Genomic DNA, 22,854 nt, shown 5'->3' with positions numbered 1-22,854 from the left:
TTTAGTATTTATAAATGCAAGCAAATTTTGTCTCCGTTCAAGTAAGACGAAAACATTAAATATTACAATTAACACATTCATTTTCACATTGAAAATATAATATATGGTCATGTTCTAATCTTCATTAACATGCAAATAGATAAGTTTGACACACATAACTGACATCCATACCCAAATTTCATGTAACATAGAACATTTTGTTTCTTTTTTCTTTTCTCATTTTCTTATCGTTTATTCTCTTTCATTCGTTTATTTTATTAATTTTATAATAATCCAATCCAATTGGTGATGGTAACTTAGCGGGTCTTGTGTTTTGTGTCGTTGGAACTGCATGACATAATGTTGCTTTGCTCACAAGAATAAAAACACTTCATTCCTCTCCCAAACAAAGCCTTAAAAATAATGAATTTGTGACTAAGCACGGATCCTTTGACCTGTCTTTTTCTTTTATGGGTAAATTACACTAACACCCCTAGAGTTTATATTTATTACAGTTCTCCCCCTCACCTATCGGAAATTACATCTCCTTCCCTAAGATTTAAAGTTTCATTACAGATTCCCCTTTCAGCAAATTAATTTTTTTAAATACCAATTTTGCCCTCACTGGATAAATTACATTGACACCCCTCACATTTTAGAAATTACAATCCCCTCCCTAAGGTTTAAAGTAGTATTACCAATTGCCCCCTCGGTTAACATTAGTTAGAAAAAAAAATTAATTGAAAAAAAAAATTATTTGAAAAAAAATTAATTGAAAACAAAATTTATTAATAAAATTTTTAAATTTATGTTTAAAAACCAACGTAAACTCATTTTTTGAATTTATGTTTTTTCCTCAAATTTACAAACTGAGACAACAATTTATAAACCAAAAAAATCATCAAACAAGCTTTTATGACAGCTTTTTAAATTTTTGTAAATATAAATTGAAAACGAAATAGTTACGAAACAAGCCTCAGATGGTAAAAATGTCGTAAAATTAATAAATAATTAAATAAGTTACCAACGTAAGAAATGACTTATCAAAATATTCTTAGGCTATGTATGATTTGACTTTTAGAATTTTTTTTTAAAAATTAAAAATTAATTTGGTTAAGAAATAAAAAATAAAAAATAAAACATAATTATCATTTAACTTTTGGGAAAGTTATATACGTACGTATGGTTGCTTCAATTTAATTTGTAAAAAATTATTTCTAGCCACTCGAAAGATAAAAAATTATATAAAAATGATAATTTTTTTATTTTTTATTTCTTAACCGAATTAATTTTTAATTTTTTTCAAAAAAAATCTAAAAATCAAATCATACATAGCCTAAGAATCTTTTGATAAGTCATTTCTTACGTTGGTAACTTATTTAATTATTTATTAATTTTACGACATTTTTACCATCGGAAGCCTATTTGATAACCATTTTGTTTTCAGTTTTCAATCTATATTTACAAAAATTTAAAAAAATTGTCATAAAAGTTTGTTTGATAATTTTTTTGGTTTATAAATGGTTGTCTCGGTTTGTAAATTTGAGGAAAAAACGTAAATTTAAAAAATGAGTTTACGTTGGTTTTTAAACAGAAATTTAAAACTAACAAAAAAAATTTTCAATTATTTCTTTTTTAAATGAATTTTTTTTTCCAACAAATTATAACCGAGGGGGCAATTGGTAATACTACTTTAAACCTTAGGGAGGGAATTACAATTTTTAAAATGTGAGAAATGTCAATGTAATTTATCCAGTGAGAGCAAAATTGGGATTTAAAAAAAATTAAATTGCTGAGGGGAGAATCTGTAATGAAACTTTAAACCTTAAGGAGGGAGGAATAATTTTCAAAAGATGAGAGAGGAAACTGTAATAAATATAAACCTCAAGGGATATTAGTATAATTTACCCTTCTTTTATTCTCTTCATTGTTTTTAGCAGTGTCAACCCACTTTGCAGAGATGTAAGCAGATTGTGATTGTTTTTTAGTTTTAGGTATGTAATGGAATTGTATTCGATTTTGTGTGTGTGTGTGTGTGTGTGTTTTATTTTTTCACTTAGTTTTGTGGTTGGTTAAAAAAGAGTGATACACAGCTTTATTCCATTTTTTGAGAGGTTAAGGTTGATTTTGTAATTTGAACTCGCGCCCCACAAAAAATTGCTAACAAGTTTTAGGTGAAGTTTGACGTGATTAAAAAAAGATAAAAAGTTAAAAAGTCACTATTCTATTTAAGTCACATCATCTTATTTAAGTCACATCACCTCTCTAACACATCACTTCAAACTCAACCCAAACCCAACTTATATTTCATAAAAAGTCAAAAAGTGCACTTATTTAGTCTTCCCAAACTAGGCCTTACTATGGGTATGGGTTGGTTTTCCTCCCGTTTCAGATTAAATTGAAGGGTGTTGTTAGGTCTATGAGAACCTACTAAGATTCTGTTTTGATAATCCAAAACGTCCAATATATAGAACTCATTGAGTACTATATGTTTATAAAACATTACGTTAATCGGATATTGATAGTTATGTGATCAAATCCATTTTGTATTAAAAAAAAATAGACGGTAAAAAAATAAACGGTTGACAGAAAACTGATCTGATGAAATAACTATTGATATCCGATCAACGTGATTTTTTATAGACATATAGTACTCGACGAGTTTTATATATTGAATGGTTCGAATTGTCGAAACGGGACTCGTAGTAGGTTCTTAAGGGCCCAACAGGACCCTCCAGTCCGATTTGGAACTAATGGAAAGTCAGTGCCTTTTACTCTAAAAATACTAATAAGTTTTATTTTATTTAAACAAGTTATCTACTCTCGAAACTCAATTAGGCTACGCATGAAAAGAGTTCAAAAGAATTTTAAGGAGTTGCTATGTGTCATATCGTATCTATATGGTTATGCTTTTTATAATTACTTCGTGTCTATGGATGCGAATGTTTGGAATTCACTTTTTTTAATGACATTTTTGTTAGGTTTTTTTTTTTTTTTTTTTTCATTTTTAGTGAATTTCTTTTAAATGTTTTTTTTTTTAATTTTACGCTTTTGAGATTTACTAGACTAGATAGATCAGAAAAAGAAATTTAAAAAAAAAAATCTAGAAAGGACAGGAAAAAAAAAAAGAAGACAAAAAACAGTTATATTTTTTTTGACATTTTTGTCTTTAGTGTTTTTTTTTATTATTTATTTATTTATTTATTAATAGATTTGTCTATACAAGATAGACATGGAAAAGTTTTTTTTAAAAAAAAATGACTTAATTTAAAAAATTTCACTAAAGATATTTTTTTTAATTTTTTTTTTAAAAAGAAAACTATATGAAATTTTTTATTGTATGCCAATATACATAACTATATGGTTAACCATGCTCTATGGTGGCAATGCTTTCAACATTATCTAACACTCCAGATTTGTATAAACATTGGTCAAACAGTTAAAGAATTCACACAAATTTGTGATTCCAAATAATGTGAGATACGAATAATGATGTTCAAAATAAATAAATAAAGTGACTGATGGGTGCCTTTGAACATGTACCTTATCTTATTCTAAATTATTGCGCCCGTGGGGAGAAGAAAAAATTTGGAATCTGTCTTTCTCAACAACCAAACAAAGGGCATGACATGACTACTTTCTAATGGCACGTCACATGGATTTACTACGTCAAAATTAGGTTTTAACGGCGATTTTTTAGGTTGTAAAATTGCCGTTAAAGCCTTTAACGGCGGTATTAACGGCGGTTTCGTTACCGCCGTTTATGCGTGTGTCGGAAAAAGTGAAACCGTCGTAAAAAGACAAATTACCGTTGTTAAAAGTCGACCAAAAACGGCGGTTTTTTACCGCCGTAAATAGGTTCAAATTTTTCAAAAAATAATTCTTTCTTCTTGCACTCCCCAAGTTTTGAACCCAAGACCTCTCATCCACCAACACCAACCACTCTGCCATAGCCACTCTTTAGGAAATATATTCCCTAAATAAATATTTAAACATTACTTTTACTTTATTGTAGATGGTTTCGCCGGAGTTTTGCCGGAGCACGCCGGAGTTTCGCCGGAGCTCCGCCGGCAAAGACCGCCGTCATTAACGGCGGTAATGATTAGGCATTAGCGGCGGTTTTGTTACCGCCGTTAAAAGTGGGCATTAACGACGGTTTCGTTACCGCCGTTAAAAGTGGGTTTCATTACCGTCGTTAAAGACACTTTTAGTGGCGGTTTTTTAACGGCAGTAACGAAACAGCCGTTAATGATACATTAACGGCGGTATTAACGGCGGTTTTCGTTACCGCCGTTAATAGTACCTTTAACGGCAGTTTTCGTTACCGCCGTTAAAAAAATCGCCGTTAATGCCCTGTTTTGACGTAGTGATTATTAGATTAATGATGAATGAATGCTTATTCCATTGCTTTTCCAGTTTTAGTGCAGTGATACCTACCCATACATATAAAATTGATAACAATACCAAACATTTTGCACTCCATGAAAATTTTGGATTGAACTTTGAACTTACTAGAAAAAGATGCTCAACAGCCATATGTGATGGGATTAAGATGGATTTTCTAGTGGACAATAATCTAGCGACTCACTGATACTTTAGTTATAGCAAAATTATAATTCTTTTTTCCAATTCTCACTTAGGCTATGTTTGAATTTTGAATTTAATAGGGATTTGTGTAGAAAAAGGAAATGGAAAGAAAAATATGAATGAAATTAATATAAGTTAATTTTAAAAGCAAACATTTCCCTCTTATTTTCACAAGTTGTTGGAAATTATGGTTTTCATAAGCTTATTTTGGATCACCTTTGAGCCTAAATTTGAGTATGGACCACATGTCTTTTGGGGTGAGTCCAAAGAGGTGACGTGTTCCTTACCGCGTGACAAGTCACACGGTAAAGACGGTTTGTCAAAACTATTTATGAGTGAATGAAAAGCTGACGTCGTTTTCGGGTTTGTGAAACGGGAAGTTGAAGAGTCAAATGTGAGTTTTCTTAAATTGGATATCCCATATTGAAACTTTAAGAGAGCTAGTATGAATATATAAGCTCTAGGTATACACACTAGGGTTGGGCCTCAAGGGGTACCTCAAGTTTTGTAAGAAGGGGAGTTATAGACAAAATGGGCTTGGCCCAAAACCACCATACGCACGCCGCCGTCCGACCAACCATGCGCGGGTCGGATCCTAGCTTTAATTTTTTGGACAAAATTTGTTTGAATTATTTATTTATTTATTTTATTTCCACAGATCTTGCGAGAAAATTTGAATTCCTAATGGGAAAAAATTCAAACACTTGCGCCAGATTTTCAAATTCAAACCTGAACAGTGACATCCCTTCCTTCTCCGGTCACCTCTCTTCACTCCGGCAGTTTCTCAATTTCACACCTGTTCGAGTCGCTTTATCGCCTATAAATACAGGCTTTCTCCAAACATTTCCCTAATTCATTTTTCCCTTCATTTGCTTCTCTATCCTCTACATACTGTTTGCATATTGTTTTTATTTTCTATAAGAGAGAGAGAGAGAGATACAACTCAGTCTGTTCGCCAGACCCAGATTGTAGTGCTGCAATTCTGGAATAGTCGTTGCATCCTAAGAGGTCGGCGTCATCTGTTCTTGAGCACCGTAGCGAGGACGTAACAATCTTAAGGAAAGTGTGTCCAACACACTCCTCGGTTGTCTTTCCTTTTTGCATTTCTACAACAGTAATTTGAAGATTGTTGTAAGTACATTAATTCTGTGTTTTTTTTCCAGAGTGTATTCTTGTTCTAGTTTTAGACTTGAACAAGAAATATCTTTCCTTCCCTTATTTTTCAGAAACTTTTCTTTTCTGAGTTTGGGAATTAAAAATTTACATTCTAAAATTTAATTTTAGAATTTTTTTTTTTGTTGTCGTGGTTTTATTAAATACACACAGTTTGCTATTTAATTGGAAAAGACATTTGTTTTTCCTACAGCTTAAGATCGTTATCCAATTTTGTTTACTTTGTGTGTATTTATTTTGTTTCTAAAATTGTGATTTTCAAAAAAAATAGCAACAGATAGTACTGAGACTATTTCGACCTTGACCCCAACACTCTCGATTCCACCACCAGTGACTCCTACGGTGCCAATAAACCATGGAGAGAAACCGGAAAAATTCATTGGAACAGAGTTTAAGAGATGGCAGCAAAAAATGCTATTTTATCTTACAACTTTGCATATGGCCCGGTACATCCCTGAGGAAGCCCCAAAACAGACAGAGGGAGAGGACGCTGATCATCAACTTGTTGCTGCAAAGCAAGGTGACTTTCTGTGTCGAAATTACATACTAAATGGACTTGATAATTCTTTATACAATGTATATTATGTAAAGAAGACGACCATAGAACTTTGGGAATCTCTTGAATTAAAGTACAAAACTGAAGATGTCGGTGCAAAGAAATTTGTAGTCGGACGTTTTCTGGATTTTAAATGTTAGATTCCAAAACAGTGGTTGGCCAAGTCCAAGAAATTCAGTTAATAATACATGACATCATTTCCGAAGGAATGATTCTGAGTGAATCATTTCAAGTTGCTGCTATAATTGAGAAACTTCAGCCAATGTAGAAAGACTTCAAAAATTACCTTAAACACAAATGCAAGGAAATGAAGTTGGAAGAACTAATCATGCGACTGAAGACTGAAGAGGACAACTGGAAATCCGAGAAGAAGTTTGGGAACCATGTCATGCAGGCTAAGGCAAATGTTGTGGAATAAGGATAGAGTTCAAGATTCAACAAAAAAAAGAAAAGAAAAGAAAGCATGATGGCAAAGGGTCCAAGCAAGGCTTCAAATGTGAGAATTACAAAAGATTCAAAGGCAAGTGCTATGTGTGTGGTGGTGATGGACATCGAGCAAAGGATTGTCGAAACCACAAAGATGGAGCAAGTTCTAGCAAGAAACTGGCACAAGCTAACATAACTGAGGGATACAATCTTTCTAAGGGATTGCCAGACATCAAAATTTCCACAGTGGTGTTTGAGGCTAACTTGGTGGGCAACCCTAAAGAATGGTGGGTGGATACTGGAGCAACTCACCGCATTTGTGCCGATAAGAAAATGTTCGCAACCTACAAAGTGGGGGAAAATGGCGAACAACTGTTCATAGGAAACTCCTCCACATCAACTGTAGAAGGACAAGAGAAGATAGTCCTAAAGATGATCTTAGGAAGGAACTCACTCTCAACAATGTACTCCATGTTCTGAAAATTCGCAAAAACTTAATTTTTGGGTCATTGTTGATTAAGAACGGGTTTAGGCTAGTATTTGAATCTGAAAAAGTTGTACTTACTAAAGCTGGAATGTATGCAGGTCGTGGGTATATGACTGATGCGTTGTTTAAGCTCAATGTGTTAACTGTTGTACCAACTATTGCTTCTAATAATAAGAACATATATTTTGCTTATATTGTTGATTCTTCTCATTTTTTGCATGGTAGATTAGGACATGTAAATTATGGTTCTTTGTGTAGACTTGTTAATCTAAAATGTTTACCTAAATTTAATCTTGCTCCTAATCATAAATGTGAAGTTTGTGTTGAAGCTAAAATGACTAGAGCATCATTTAATAAAATTGAGAGAAGTACTGAACCACTAGCTTTAATTCACATCGACATTGGTGATTTAAAATTTGTGCAAACTAAAGGTGGTAAAAAGTACTATATAACTTTTATTGATGATTGCACTAAATATTCCTATGCATCCTTTTTACGAAGTAAAGATGAGGCCTTAGAAGCTTTTAAGCAATATAAGGTAGAAGTTGAAAATCAACTTGGAAAAAAGGTTAAGGTTGTAACAAGTGATAGGTGAATATGATGCACTATTTGATGAGTTTTGCTCAAAACTTGGTGTTATTCACCAAACCACCTTACCTTATTCTCCTCAATCAAACGAAGTGGCTGAAAGGAAAAATTGCACTTTTAAAGAGATGATGAATGCCATGTTGACAAGTTTGGGTTTACCCCAGAACTTGTGGGGGGGGGGGGGCTATTTTATCAACAAATATATCCTAAAAAAGATACCCCACAAGAAAATTAACCAAACACTTTGTGAATTATGGAAAGGTCATAGACTTTCTTATAAGTACTTAAAAGTGTTGGGATCCTTGGTAAAGGTGGCTGTCCCTAGTCCTAAAAAAACTAAAATTGGACCAAGAACCGTTGATTGTGTATTCATTGGCTATGCAAATAATAGTAGTGCGTATCGATTTTTAGTAATTAAATCAAGTATTTCCGATATACACACAAATACTATTATCGAGTCAAGAATTGCATCCTTTTTCAAACAAATCTTTCCTTGGAAAAAGGATGAAGAAAATCAAATTCCTGTAGATATAGAGACAATGGCTGAACAAGCCGAGTCATTTGAATTGGAAGAGCCAAGTTTTAATAAACGAAATTTTATTGACGCCATGGAAAGTGGCAAAGACCAACAAGAAGATGAGCCTAGACGTGGAAAGAGACTACGGACATCTAAGTCTTTTGGTCCAAATTTTCTAACTTTTTTGTCAGAAAATGAGCCTCAAAACTTTAAGGAAGCAATGTTAGGTCCTGAAGCACCATTATGGAAAGAGGCTATAAATGGTGAAATTAAGTCCATTCTACAAAATCATACTTGGGAATTGGTTGATTTCCTCCAGGGTGCAAACCACTTGGATACAAGTGGATTTTCAAAAGGAAAATGAAAGCGAATGGGTCAATTGATAAATACAAGGCTTGCCTTGTAATCAAATGGTATAGACAAAAGGAAGATCTTGACTACTTTGACACCTATTCTCTTGTAACAAGAATAACATCCATTCGTATGTTGATTGCTATAGCAGCTTTGTATAACTTGGAAATATATCAAATGGATGTTAAGATCGCAATTCTAAATGGAGATTTAAATGAAGGTTTGCAGACTTGTCAAATCCTTATATGGATTAAAGCAAGCACCGAAATAATGGCATGAGAAATTTGATCATGCTATGATTTCAGATGGGTTTAGAATAAACGAGCGTGACAAATGTGTCTATGTCAAGAATACCGACAAAGGTTATGTAATCATTTGTTTCTATGTAGATGATCTACTCATCATTGGTGACAATATCAAAATGATAAAAACTACCAAGAAATTGTTAAACAAAAGGTTTGACATGAAAGATATAGGAGTAGCAGATGTCATACTTGGAATAAAAATTTCTAAAATATTTGATGGGTATGCTTTATCTCAATCTCACTATGTTGAGAAAATTCTGGGAAAATTTGGGAAGTATGACAATTGTCCTGCTAAGACACCTATAGATGCTAATGCTCATTTATTAAAGAATACAGGAGAAAGCATATCACAAGTAGAATACTCCCAAATCATTGGAAGCTTGATGTACTTAATGAATTGCACACGACCTAGCATAGCCTTTGTAATCAGCAAAGTAAGTAGGTACACAAAGAACCTAGTGAAAGATCATTGGACAGCTATAATTAGGGTACTTGGATATCTAAAACATACCCAAAATTATGGTTTGCATTATACAAAATATCCAGCAGTACTTGAAGGATACAGTGATGCAAATTGGATTTCGGATACCAATGATTCAAGGCCACTAGTGGATATGTCTGTACCCTGGGAGGTGCAGCCAGTGGCAGAGCCAGAAATTTAATATAGGGAGGGCACGTATTAATTACAATCTCAAAATTTTTCTTCCCCAGTCAATAACAATAACATAATAATAATTTTTCGAGCTAATGTTAAACATTAAAAATTAATATTCATTACAAATAGTTTTTAATTTTAAATTTTTACAATTAACCTCGTCGAGTTTTCATCTTTTGAAATCTTTCCATAATAGTATCATTGTCAATTCCATAAAAAATATCTCTCTTAATGTAGACAACTAAGGCCTTGTTTGGGAAGTTGGCTATTTGGCTTTTTGACTATTTTAGCCCGGCTAAAAAGGTTGTGTTTAGGAAGTTTGTTAGCTTTTTTTTTGTAGTTGATTTGATATTTGTAAAAGAAAAAGTGAAATGATTATGGATTGGATGTAACATTTTATCTCATTGTCTATTTCAGCCTATTTTGTCTTTTAGTGGGCTATTTTAGCTCTTCCCAAACAAGGCTTAAGCTATCATTAATCCATTCATCACCCATTCGGTTCCGCAACCGATTCTTCACAATATTCATAGCTGAAAACACCATCTCAACAGTAGCAATTGCAACATGTAAGATTAATGCTAAAGTCAAGAGCAAATACACCAATGGATATACTTTGTCTCTTCCAGTCGCCACAATTTTCTTAGCAAGATCGGCAATTCCATTCAACATTGAGAACTCACTACTGCATAGCATGTCGATAATATATGTGTCAAGTTGATTATTAAGTACCATGAGCTCCACTGAAGAAAATTCTTTGGGATAAAATTCAGCAAGATGAATTAACTTTTTCCTGTCAAAACTAGAGAAAGAGTTAGATGGATTCAAACATGCCACACAAAGGTACAACTCAGTGTTCAATTCAGTGAAACGAGCATTTAGTTCTTGAATTTGCATATCCAAAACAGTGTAGAATAACTCAGCGCGATAGTGATGTAAGTTTTTAATTTCTTGAGCATTGCGCCTTTTTCTCCCTCGAGCTACAAATATATCTTCCATTTGGGGAACATCAATTTCATTCTTTTCACAAAAAGACAAAATGTCATCCAGTAAAGATGTCCACCCACTCTCCCTCATCTTTTGGAACCGTACTTTAGAAATTTGAACTAAATTTATGGCATTAACAATATCCTGATCTTTCCTTTGTAGTGCTTGTGATAACTCACTTGTAATAGCCAATATCGTTTTCATCAAATGAAGGTTGAATACAAACTCAAATGATTGAATTGAGTCCAACAATACATTTGCTTTTGCTCGTTGTTCTGAATTTGAACCATCTTCCAAAATCATTTCAAGCACATCAATCACTGTTGAAAACATACTAGCCAAGCTGACTAAAGTACCATAATGTGAACCCCAATGTATATCACCAGCATGTTTAAGATTAGTTTCTTGATTTAAGCCTTGCCCACTGAATAGCTCTCTAGTATTAAGTGCCTCAGCAACTTTTGCAGCTTGCTTCTCCCTAACAATATCTCGACGTTTACATGATGCTCCAACAACATTCACTACATTAGAAACCAAAGTGAAAAGTAAAGAAATTTGATTATGATTCTTTGCCACGGCTACAAGTGCCAATTGTAATTGATGAGTAAAACAATGAACATAATATGCACAAGGATTCTCTTTCAGTATAAGTGTTTTAAGACCATTGAACTCACCTTGCATATTACTAGCCCCATCATATCCTTGTCTTAGAAGAGATTTGACACAATCAACCGATGAATTCAAACGGGCTTGATACTCAATTCGAGCTTGATCAGATTGTTTGAAAAAAATCGTTTGAATATGTTGGCTTTGGTTTAACAAGTCTTGACATTTACTCAAAGCTTGATTATGAGCACTATTAGGACCTCCAACATGAGTCTGAATTTTTTTTTTTCCTTCCAATTTGAGAAACCCTTACCAACAAAAGAATCACCACTAACTTGATCTCTAATAGCGGCGTTTGAAAGATAACAGCATAAACAAAATGCTGCATTTTTGGCTACGCTATACTCCAACCAATTAGGAAGTTTACTAAACCAAGCCTGATTAAATCGTCAAAGTTTTTGTCCAAATAGTATAATTGCAAAGCAACAAAGGGAGACAAAGAAGACAAAGAAAATACGAAGATACTTAACAAGTACTGTGAATAAATAAAAAAACAAAGAATTTTATACACTTTTAGGATTTTAGAGTTTTAGCCTTACTGTAATTGGAGTTGTGTGTACTTATCCAGAAAAAGGTTATATGTCAGTAATTGATTGGGATTGGGATTCCAAAAAAAAAAAAAAAAACGAACCTGGGTGCATGTGTGTCAGTGGGTTTAACATATTTGGAAGGGCTATGTATTAGTATTAAGAGGGGCACTACTGCACAGTGTGAAAGCAGACCCCACTAAAAAAAATTCAAAAGTCAGGAGGGGCACGTGACCCCCTTAAACCCCAAGTCCCTCCGCTACTGGGCGCAGTAATCTCTTAGAAGTCCTCCAAGTAGACTTGCATAGCAAGGTCCACAATGGAATATGAATTTATAGCTTTAGATAAAACTAGAGAAGAAACAGAGTGGCTTCAAAATTTTCTAGAAGATATTCCAGTGCGACCAAAGCCCGCGCCAACTATATGCATACACTGTGACAGTGAAGCAACAATATAATGAATACAAAATCATATGTATAACAAGAAGTCTCGACACATTCGTTGATGACATAATACCGTTAGACAATTGCTCTCAAATAGTATAATTACCATTAACTATATAAAGTCTAAAGATAATATCACAGATCCGTTAACAAAATGGCTAGCTAGAAAGCAAGCGTTTTGTTTATCGAGAGAAATGGGATTAAAGCTTACTAACTAAGAATCGCCATAATGGCAACCCAACCTAGAAGACTGGAGATCCCAAGAACTAGGTTCAATGGGACAACCAAATTATGGAGATTCCCCAATCACTAGAGAGGTTCTCTCTCCTACCCATTTTCTATGATAAGAAGAGTGATCCTTGCAGTGTAGTCAAGATAATCTTTGCTTTTAATGATTCTTATATCTTGGTTGTCCAAGTGGAGTGTGGCAAGACATTCTTAATAAGAATTTCCTATATGATTGTGAATTAGGCCAGTTCTATGAGAATTAAAAAGCTGAATTCTCTAGAGCACTCACTAAACTAGGTATTGTTCAAGGCCAAAATGAACACAATCGTAGAACAAGACTGTGGTTACTAATACTCTATGTGTAATCTATAGTCTTGGCTTACACCAGCGGCTAAACAGTTCAAGGTATCACGTCCACTGGACAGCTAGTAAAGTCCGATAGGTTTTTCACTAGGGGAGGTTTAAAACCAAAAGCTACCTATTCCGAAGTAAGGTATCTCCTAAATGCACTCTCTCGCATTTTTTGCATATTGTTGCATGTCCGTTTCCGTCAACTCCATTCATGTGGGGGATTCCTGGAAATTATGATTTTCATGGACATATTTTGGGCCACCTTTGAGCCCAAATTTGAGTTGGGCCTACATGTCTTTTGGGGTGGGTCCAAAAAGGTAACGTGTTCCTTGTCGCGTGGCAAGTCACACGGTAAAGATAATTTGTCAAAACTATTTATGAGTAAATGGAAAGTTGACATCATTTTCGAATTCGTGAAATGGAAAGTTGAAGAGCCAAATGTGGGTTTCCTTAAATTAGATGTCCCACATTGAAACTTTAAGAGAACTAGTATGAGTATATAAGCTCTAGGTGTACACACTTGGGTTGGGCCTTGAGGGACACCCCAAGTTTTGTAAGGAGGGGAGTTATAGACAAAGTGGGCATGGCCCAAAACCACCACACACGCGCGCTCGTGCTGACGCCGCCATCCGTCTGACTGGTTGAGACAAGCCTGCGCGGGTTGTGGGTCGAGCGCAGGCTAGGCTAGGCTCGGCTCGGGGTCCTAGCTTTAATTTTTTGGACAAAATTTGTTTAAATTTATTTATTTATTTATTTTATTTCCACAAATCTTGCTGGAAAATTTGAATTCCTAACAGGAAAAAATTAAAACACTTGCGCCAGATTTTCAAATGGCATCCCTTCCTTCTCTAGTCACCTCTCTTCACTCCGGCAGTTTTTCAGTTTCACACCTGTTCGGAGGGCTTCCAAACCCATCCAAATAGTCACCTTATTGCCTATAAATACAGGCTTTCTCCAACCATTTCCCTAATTCATTTTTCCCTCCATTTTCTTCTCTATCCTCTACATACTGTTTGCATACTGTTCTTATATTTTCTGTAAGAGAGAGATACAACTCAGTATGTTCGCCAGACCTAGATTGTAGTGCTACAATTCTGGAATAGTCGTTGCATCCTGGGAGATTGGCGTCATCTGTTCTCGAGCACCGTAGCGAGAACATAACGATCTTTAGGAAAGTGTGTTCAACACACGCCTCGGCTGTCTTTCTTTTTTTGCATTTCTACAGCAATAATCTGAAAATTGTTATAAGTAAATTATTATTATTATTATTATTGTTATTATTATTTATTTATTTTTTATTTTTCCAGTGTGTGTTCTTGTTCTAGTTTTAGACTTGAACAAGAAATTTCTTTCATGCCTTCGTTTTTCAAAGACTTTTCTTTTTTGAGTTTGGGAATTAAAAATTTACATTATGAAATTTAATTTTAGTATTTTTTTTTTCCCTTGTTGTGGTTTTATTAAATGGGTTTGGCTTTGGTTCAGTCCACCATCGGATTGGACCGTGCTGTTGGGCCCGTGGGGGCTCACCACGGGTCCCGTTTTGAAAATCTGAACCGTTCAATGTGTAGAATTCTTTGAGTACTATATATTTATAAAAATATACGTTGATCGGATATTGATAGCTATGTGATCAATTCAGTTTTGTATAAAAAAAATGGACGGTGAATAAATTAACGGTTGACAAAAAACTGATTTGATCGCATAGCTATCGATATCCGATCAACGTGATTTTTTACAGGCATATAGTACTCGAAGAGTTTTACACATTGCACGGCTCATATTTTCAAAACGAGACCCGTGGTGGGCTCCCACGGGCCCAACAGCACGGTCCAGTCCGATGGTGGACTGGACCAAAGCCAGACCCTTATTAAATCACACAGTTTGCTATTTAATTGGAATGGACTTTTGTTTTTCCTACCGTTGTTGTCTAAATTTATAAATTAAACACAACTTAAAAATTATAAAAATCTTGAGGACAATGGAAAAGTAATTCCAAGTGTCATGATTCTATAATTTGGAATGTATTTGATTCCGAAACCCCATGATAACTTCAAATTTCAGCTCAATTCACAAATATACATTCCATTCATATATTTTAAAAGGTTAAATCAAACACTTAAATCCTTTACAAATTTTTTTTTTTTTCAAACTAAGATTTATAAATTATTCAAACACTTGAATGAGATTAGCAGCATTAAACTATTAAGTTTTAAATTTTAATAATGAAATTCTCATTTCTCTCTAAAATTCTACCAACATAGTTGGTCACTTCAGGATCATTTATTCAGTCCGATTCACTTGACCATAATATGAGGGACATGCCCTAGGACTTGACCGTCTGGGGTCCATAACCACAACGGTGCCCCTCCTCATCTGTACCCTTCAATCAATAATGCTCTCAATTAATTGTTTTGCGTGTTTTTATGGGATTCCCTATCCTCTATCCATTCCCTCATCCAAACATTTTCAATCTCCTATAAAGATAAAGTTGAGTCTTGCGACAATTCTTAATTGAAACTCCCCAATTTCACTTCTAATAGTGTGGCTGTAAAATTCACATTCCTTTCTCTCTCATTTTTAGCCCCTAACTCTACATCATTAAGGGTGGAATTAAGAGGGCAAAATTAAGATAATGAATCATTTTTTTCATTAAAAGTTTGTAATAATAACATGAGAAATGTCCTATCCCCTCATTTTATCACCCCAATTACATCTCTAATGATGTGACAAACAATAACTAATCAACTTTCTTTAAACTCTTCTCTCTCTTTTCAAAATTGTTTCTTTACCACCTCATTAGAAGTGTAATTGAGAGTGATGAAATAAGGGATGTAGCACAGCTCTGTAAAGCTTAAATAATAGTTCATTTTTCTTTTTCACCTCTTCAATCTCATGCAACTTCTAACTTCATCACCATACGTTCATTTTTTTTTTTTTTTGGTACTTAACTGTGAATTAAAAATAAATAAATAAATAAATAAATAAAAGATTGAATGAATCATTTATGGAGGAGAGGGATTTTATATAAAAACATTGAATGAATCATTTATGGAGGAGAGGAGAGGAGAGGAGAGGAGAGGCGAGGGGAATGGAGGAGGGAGGCGGCCATCTTTATGGACCTAAATTTAAAAGGTTCATGGGATCTTACAATTGAAATGTAATGTTTATTCTTCCCAACTGTTACCAAATCATTAATTCTATTAAAAAAAATGTAAAAATAGATTTGTTATATTATTAGTTTGTATAATTACAATAAGAAAAATAATATACAAGTTTATTTTTTAAATCTATTTTTTAGAAAGTACTTATACGATTTGATAAAACAACTACAGAATAAAAGTTCAAAACTCATATTAGGCATGAGACTCTCTGTCTTGAAATTGTATTATTCATCAATCTTACATTTTTAAGCTACACAATCGTATTTTAAGATTTTCATCACATACTACTATAACTGTAAATAAGTGTTTGTTTAGAAATTGACTATTTTAATTGACTTTTCATTAAAAAAAAATATGTAAAAATATATAAAAAAAAAAGTTGAATTTTTAGTAGTAATTTTTTTTTAAATTTTGATTATTTTCTCACTTCTCAACAACCTCTAAATGTATTAGAAAATAGAACATAAAATTTTAGAGAAAGAAAGAGGATCCAATCCTCCATATTGTTCTCGACAAATGCTTGAGACTCTCACCTTTTAGAGATCCCCACACCCTGTTTTGAATTTCAACTATTGATGTATGTATAGAATCTACTCATATATATGTGGAGCCCACGCCATCAGTGATTTTGTGAAGGTCTCAAAAAAATAGAGGTACTTTTAACCACAGGTGTGTTGGGAGGAGAAGTGGGTGGGTCAACAGATTGGTTTTAACTTGTGGGGTCAAACAGCATCATAATTATCCCCATCACCTGAATATCTTTGGCTCAGTTTGATAAGCCTCTCAAATTATAGTTTTACCTATTGATTTGAGTGTGGTGTTTGTTTTGAGCTTTCAAATTATAATTCTACACCCATTTCTCAAAACTCAATTCAAAACATAATCATTACTTTTCGAAATTCTTAACCAAACACATAATTCAAAACTCTTTTCAAAATTCAATTCAAATCAATATTTTAATTTTTTAAATATTTTAAAAATATTTTAATTTTGTTAAGATTTTAAATATTTTAATATTTAAATATGTTAGGATTTTTTAAATTTTTTAATTTTTTGAATATTTTTAAATATTTTAATTTTTAAATATTACAATTTTAATTTTTAAAATTTTAAAATATTTTATAAAAATAAATTCAAACTCTATTTTATAAAAATATTTTTAAATATTTTAATTTTTTTGTTATGTATTTGGTTACACTTGAGTGTAGAATTATGAAAGTAGTATAGAATTTCGAATTATGTGTTTGGTTATGAGTTTTAAAAATAATTTCTTAATTGAGTTTTGTTTTATGTGTTTGGTTACGATTTGAGTGTAGAGTCGTTTTTAAATTTAAAATATTAAAATTTAAAATTATTTAAATTTTTTGAATATTTATTTTAATTTTTTACTTATTAAATTTTTTAAATTATTTAAATTATTTAAATATTTATGATTTAAATTTTTTGAATATTTATTTTGAAAAAAAATTATTTCCTTTGTAGTATTTTCAATTAAAAAATTGATCAATGTTATTTTCTGTTAATAATAAATTTTTTTAATTGAATTTTAAAAAAAGTTTGGTTATGAGTGTTGATCAGAATTTTCAACAGTGTGAAAGTGGTGTGTTTTGTTATGAGTTATAACAATTTGAATTCAGTTTTGAAAACTCTTTCCAAAACTCATAACCATACAAATTTTCTTACTTCACATGTCACATCAAATTTTCAAAACTTTATTCCACACTCAATTCAACACTCTATTCAAAAATCATAACCAAACAAATTTTCTACACTCAAATCATAATTTCAAAACACACAAACTCAAAATACAACTCATATTCTCAAATCATAGTAAGAAAGTCTTACCAAAGGGAGCCTTTATTTTTACTGATACCAAAGACCATTTTTGTCCAAACCCAGTAATCAACTTCTTCAATTCATGTAGTTAGTAATATATTAATAAAAAATAAGTGGGAGTACTAATTAGTGCTATAACTAATGATGTGGCAGTGGATGGGACCCACAGCCACAATGTTTTTGTGCCTTGTTTTTTTTTTTTTTAAAAAGTGGGTGACAACTCATTAGTGGTGATTTAGAGCACCACTTTTTAGTGAGATGTAACATTGCCACAATGTTTTTGTGCATTGTTTTTTTTTTTTTTTTATGTTTTTGTGCATTGTTTTTTTTTTTTTAATGTTTCTGTGCATTGTTTTTTTTTTTTTTTTTTTTTAAAAGTGGGTGACAATTCATTAGTGGTGCTTTAGAGAGCACTAGTGAGATGTAACATTGCTGTATATTAATTCACTGAGTTGGAAACTTCTGGTCTTTGTTATTCTAACTAATCATTTATCATAAGTTAAACAAGAAATTTAAACAAACCATGACGTTGATGTCACAGTATATCTGGTTTCAGACTTGGTCCAACCTCTATATTTTAATCATTTTTACAAATTCTCGATATCTCAGATGAACTGTCAAGAAAGATTAAAGAAACAAAGCTTCCTTCAAGGTTTCTGTCCCACTGTTCTGTTCTTCATCTATCTCACAAGATGCAGATTTCAAGGTGAGAGAGTTCATATTTTAATACTTCATACATACCCTTAATTTAATCTCTTCATTTCTTCTCACAAGCCCAAACAGAAAAAACAAACCTCCAAACTCTCTCTCTCTCTCTCTCTCTCCACCATGAGAGACATAGCTTCCTGTTTTGGTGAATGTGCAATACAAGTATCTGATCCTTCTTCTTGTTCTAGTCTTTCAAACCATTCTTTCACCTCTCCAAATCCAATACCTTCAATCCAAAACACAATCACATGTCTCTACAAAATCTCTCTTTCCACACAAAAACATCTCTTGATCACAACCACTTGGACCAAGAACAACATAACTAATCAAGGCCTAACCATGAATTTCAGCGAAAACCCATCAACCGCATTCAAACTCAACACAAATTCCAGGCTATTCAGGAAAAAGAAAGGAAACAAAGCATTTGAATTCAACAATTCAAAGTTTGAAGTCTTCTGGGACCTCTCTGCAGCAAAATACAATGCTGGTCCTGAGCCAATTGCCCAATACTATGTTGTAGTCATGGTTGATTCAGAATTAGGCCTTTTTCTTGGTGACTTGGCCAAAGAAGCTACCACCAAGAAGCTCAAATCTGGTTCAAAATTGGCCAAATTTTCATTAATCTCGAGACAAGAACACTTCTCTGGCAATACCCATTACTCCACCAAGGCTCAATTCTGTGATACTGGGATTGAACACGACATTTTGATATGTTGCATCGAAGAAAATGAGGGTCTAAATCACCCAGCTTTGTCAGTTTGTATTGATAAGAAGACAGTGATTCAAGTAAAGAGGCTGCAATGGAATTTTAGAGGGAATCAGAGTATTTTTGTTGATGGGTTGCTTGTTGATCTCATGTGGGATGTTCATGATTGGTTTTTCAATCCGGGTTTTGGGTACGCGGTGTTCATGTTCAGGACTAGGAGTGGGATGGATAGTAGACTGTGGTTGGAGGAGAAATTGGTGGAGAAAGAGCAAGGGAAAGTTGAATTCTCATTGTTGATCTATGCTTGTAAGAACCCATGAAACAAACTCTTGATTTGTGGTGTTTTTTTATTTTGGGTTTTCTTCTTTCATTGTATCAAATTGCTTACATATTTCTTTAGTTTTGTTTAGTATTAATGGAATACTTGAATTCTTTTGATCAGTAGTGAAGGGAAAATTACTTGGTATGAAGATTTCTGTCTTTCAACTTTGTTTAGAACAATTCTATGGTTTTGATATTTCTCACTCACAGGATTTTCTGCTGCAAAAGTGTATGATAGACTAGAATTTGTCTTGTTGATTACTTCAATTATCTTGAGAAGTGTCTAAAAAATTAAGTAAATGGTGTAGATTTAAATTTAGTATGGACAACACTCGTAGTGAATTTGGTCCACATTTTATTTTCTGAGTACTTTTTCCTAGTGCATAGTATTTCTAATCATGGAATTCTCTCTGAGTCAAATAACTGATAATTGTGTAGAAGTTTTACTGGAAAAATGGTGAAAATTGAAGGTACCCAAATGAGCTTTTGGGGATCTGGAAAGTTTCTATGAGGATTTGCCAAATTTGCTTTTGGTGATTTGGAATGATTTCAACAACAATTGATGCAGGTCTTGAAAGGAAAAAGTTAGGCTGGGAATCTCCTAATAATGATGAGTACAGTATAGTCCATCTATATCTAATCATTTTCTCTGTATTCAATTGTATTTAGAGGTTTTCAAAATCTACTCTCTGTTAAATAAGCCAAAAAGAAAAAGAAAACAGATTAATTATAAAGAAAAATCCAGAAAAAGAATACATTTGATTTGTTAGTATTGGTTTCTTTTTACCAAATTTTGTAGCACATACAGTCCCGCCGATAATATGGTAGAATGATCTGTTCAATCCATGAAATAGAGTGGATGTGAATCCAAATTGATAATGATGGTCTCGAGACTTGCATTGTCACACATCTCTACACAATGGGGACTTGGTTCAAATATAGATCCATTAAAATTTTCTTTTCCCACTTGTTCCTGTAGTTCATTCACATGGTTCACACAAGGTTGAGCACTCTCTGTTCCAAAAAAACCTATTTTCCTCTGTTTTTGATTAATTTGTAGTTGTTTGATCATGCATAGAGATTCTCATATTTTGAGATTGTCGCATGATTCAATGACTTTGAGTAAATTGAGAGAGAGGGACAAAAGATTTTTAGACAAAAAGATCCCTGGTCCTTGTGGAGTTGGTCGGTCCCCTAAATCCGACATTGAATGGCAAAACATTAGCATCTTTTGAACATTAGCACAGTTGTGAAAGGTAGGTCAGCTTGAACAAGTGTGTTCTGGTGAGGATAGCAATTGGACAGATATAGGACACTGGTTCGTTGTTGTTGTTGTTATTGTTTCCCATTAAAATTTCCAGTCATTTTTCAGTTCTTTGGTAGGACATAGAGAGCCAATCTTGGTGAAGAAAGTATTAGAGTTAAGCTAATATTAGACCATGTCAAACTCAAAATGACCCTGTAAAAAGATGTGTTAATGGGGGCAGTGTAGTGTTAATTAATCATATTAAAAATTTACCATATACCAAGCTCTAATAATGTGGAGTCATTTCACATGACATTAATGCCAAAGTATGAAATTGTACTACTGTGTCTAAAAATTGATCACTCATATCTGGCATTCATGTCTTCTGTTCAGATTTGAAATGTGTTAGCACTGTCATCGTACAGGAGTGATTTTTAACAAGGACTTGTGGAGTAGGATTACTAACTACAAACAGTGCATAGGATTCAAAAGTCCAGGTACTGGGTCCAACTACAAAATTAATTTTAGGCATTATATTCAAAAAATAAAAAATAAAAAAATATATAAAAAAATAAAAATAAAAATATATAAAAAAAATAAAAAAATAAAATATATATATTTTTTTTCCCCAAAAACATAATATAAAAGTAGTATGTACTACTATTTAAATAAATAATAAATAAATAAATTTAAAACACTATATGTACTTGCTCTTGAACCCTAAATAATGTTCCAGACTACACATGGTTTTAAATGAAAGTGAAAACGATCATATCAATCTTGAGATTCACTGGTTTGATCTTATTAGACATTGCTAATTTTCTACAAATTAATCACTTTCCTTCAAATTTATTGCGGAGAAAGATAAAAGAGTTTTAAGCAGTGTTTAGATTTTGGATATGGAAAATAATTTCTGGTAGAAAAACAAAAAAATTAGAAAAATGCGAATGAAATATAAAGGGGTTTTTTTTTTTTTCCACATCTTCCTTTCCTTTCCTTTTTCTTCCAAAAATCTCTACCCAAATCTAAAATCTGAACACAACTTTAGAAAATTTATTAGTGCTTGTAAAAATAGGAAAGAGTTTCAACAAATTAAGAAACAACGGATTGTTATCTCGAAAATTATGCCACAACCACCACGAATCTTCTCATTCTTCATCCAACTCTCCATAACAATGAATGCACTACCATAAACTTAATTTTTTTCCACAAATAATAATAAGCAAACAAATAAAAGTGTCAATTGTGCCAGTTTAAATGGGCGAATTCCCTTACTTGTTAATCAAAAATGAAAAAGAGAAAGGTTAATTGTTTGAAAGTTTTGAGGCAGAGAAATTATTTACTTTGACAATTTCTATAATTTCTTTTTGCTTCATTGGTAGAAATTATGTATTACATTTAAATTAATTTTTCCACTCATGAGGTGCAACTAATACTGTGTTTGGTGGGGGATTTGAGGAGAGATTTAGAAAGGAAAATAGAAAAAGTAGGTGAAATGTGAATAAAATATACTTAGATTTCACATAATTTCACACACTTTTTCTCTTTCCTTTTTTAAATCTATTCTTAAACTCCCAACCAAGCGTAAGTGTCTACAACCACCAAATATAGTTATCATATACTGTGCCATTCGGGTTTAAATTTTTTCCCCCCTCTTGAAACAACCATTTTTAATATGCCACATCACCTAACATGTAAATTCGGGACCACCAAACCAAACTTGAGCGGTGTTAGTTAAGGAATGAGGTATTCTTTTTGAAGTCAAGGCCTCAATGTTTGATTGTAAATCAACCTTTTTTTTTTTTTTTTTTTGAACTTGCCTAACTTCATAGCATGCTATTATGTTAAAGTTGAATCTTTATAATTGGATTCAAGTCGAAAAAATGCACGATGGTTGTATATCAACCTCAATTTTAGTCTGCTTTTGTTTGGCAAGTCTTCAAAGACCTCTTTTTCATATAAACTGTGAACGTCATTTGGTCAGTAATGGCTACAATGATGCTATCTTCCTTTGGTTGTTAATTCAAAATATAGTGGTGAACATAAAAATGTG

General features: G+C 32.8%; 2 protein-coding genes across 2 annotated transcripts; one reads left to right on the top strand and one right to left on the bottom strand.

The window, feature by feature from the left end:
* Positions 1–9,793: 9,793 nt before the first annotated feature.
* Positions 9,794–11,289, bottom strand: LOC145807108 (uncharacterized). Its single transcript, XM_082905038.1, has 2 exons — positions 10,116–11,289; positions 9,794–9,807 (listed from the first exon to the last, which is right to left on the bottom strand). Exons 1-2 carry the CDS (start codon positions 11,287–11,289, stop codon positions 9,794–9,796), a joined length of 1,188 nt encoding a protein of 395 aa, XP_082761164.1.
* A 7,007-nt stretch (positions 11,290–18,296) lies between these two features.
* On the top strand, positions 18,297–19,704 carry LOC114272374 (uncharacterized). The gene has a single exon (XM_028214062.2). The coding sequence runs from the start codon at positions 18,649–18,651 to the stop codon at positions 19,552–19,554; it is 906 nt and encodes a 301-aa protein (XP_028069863.2). The 5' UTR covers positions 18,297–18,648; the 3' UTR covers positions 19,555–19,704.
* The last annotated feature ends 3,150 nt before the right edge of the window (positions 19,705–22,854 follow it).

The sequence above is a fragment of the Camellia sinensis genome, chromosome 14, assembly GCF_055761805.1.
Source record: "Camellia sinensis isolate YWXY chromosome 14, ASM5576180v1, whole genome shotgun sequence".
NCBI classification, from domain to species: Eukaryota; Viridiplantae; Streptophyta; class Magnoliopsida; order Ericales; family Theaceae; genus Camellia; species Camellia sinensis.
This window is presented reverse-complemented; position numbering and strand designations above follow the sequence as displayed.

Excerpts from the sequence above, each read along its gene's own strand:
- LOC145807108 (XM_082905038.1), bottom strand. The coding sequence starts at position 11,289 with ATGCAAGGTGAGTTCAATGGTCTTAAAACACTTATACTGAAAGAGAAT.
- LOC114272374 (XM_028214062.2), top strand. The coding sequence starts at position 18,649 with ATGAGAGACATAGCTTCCTGTTTTGGTGAATGTGCAATACAAGTATCT.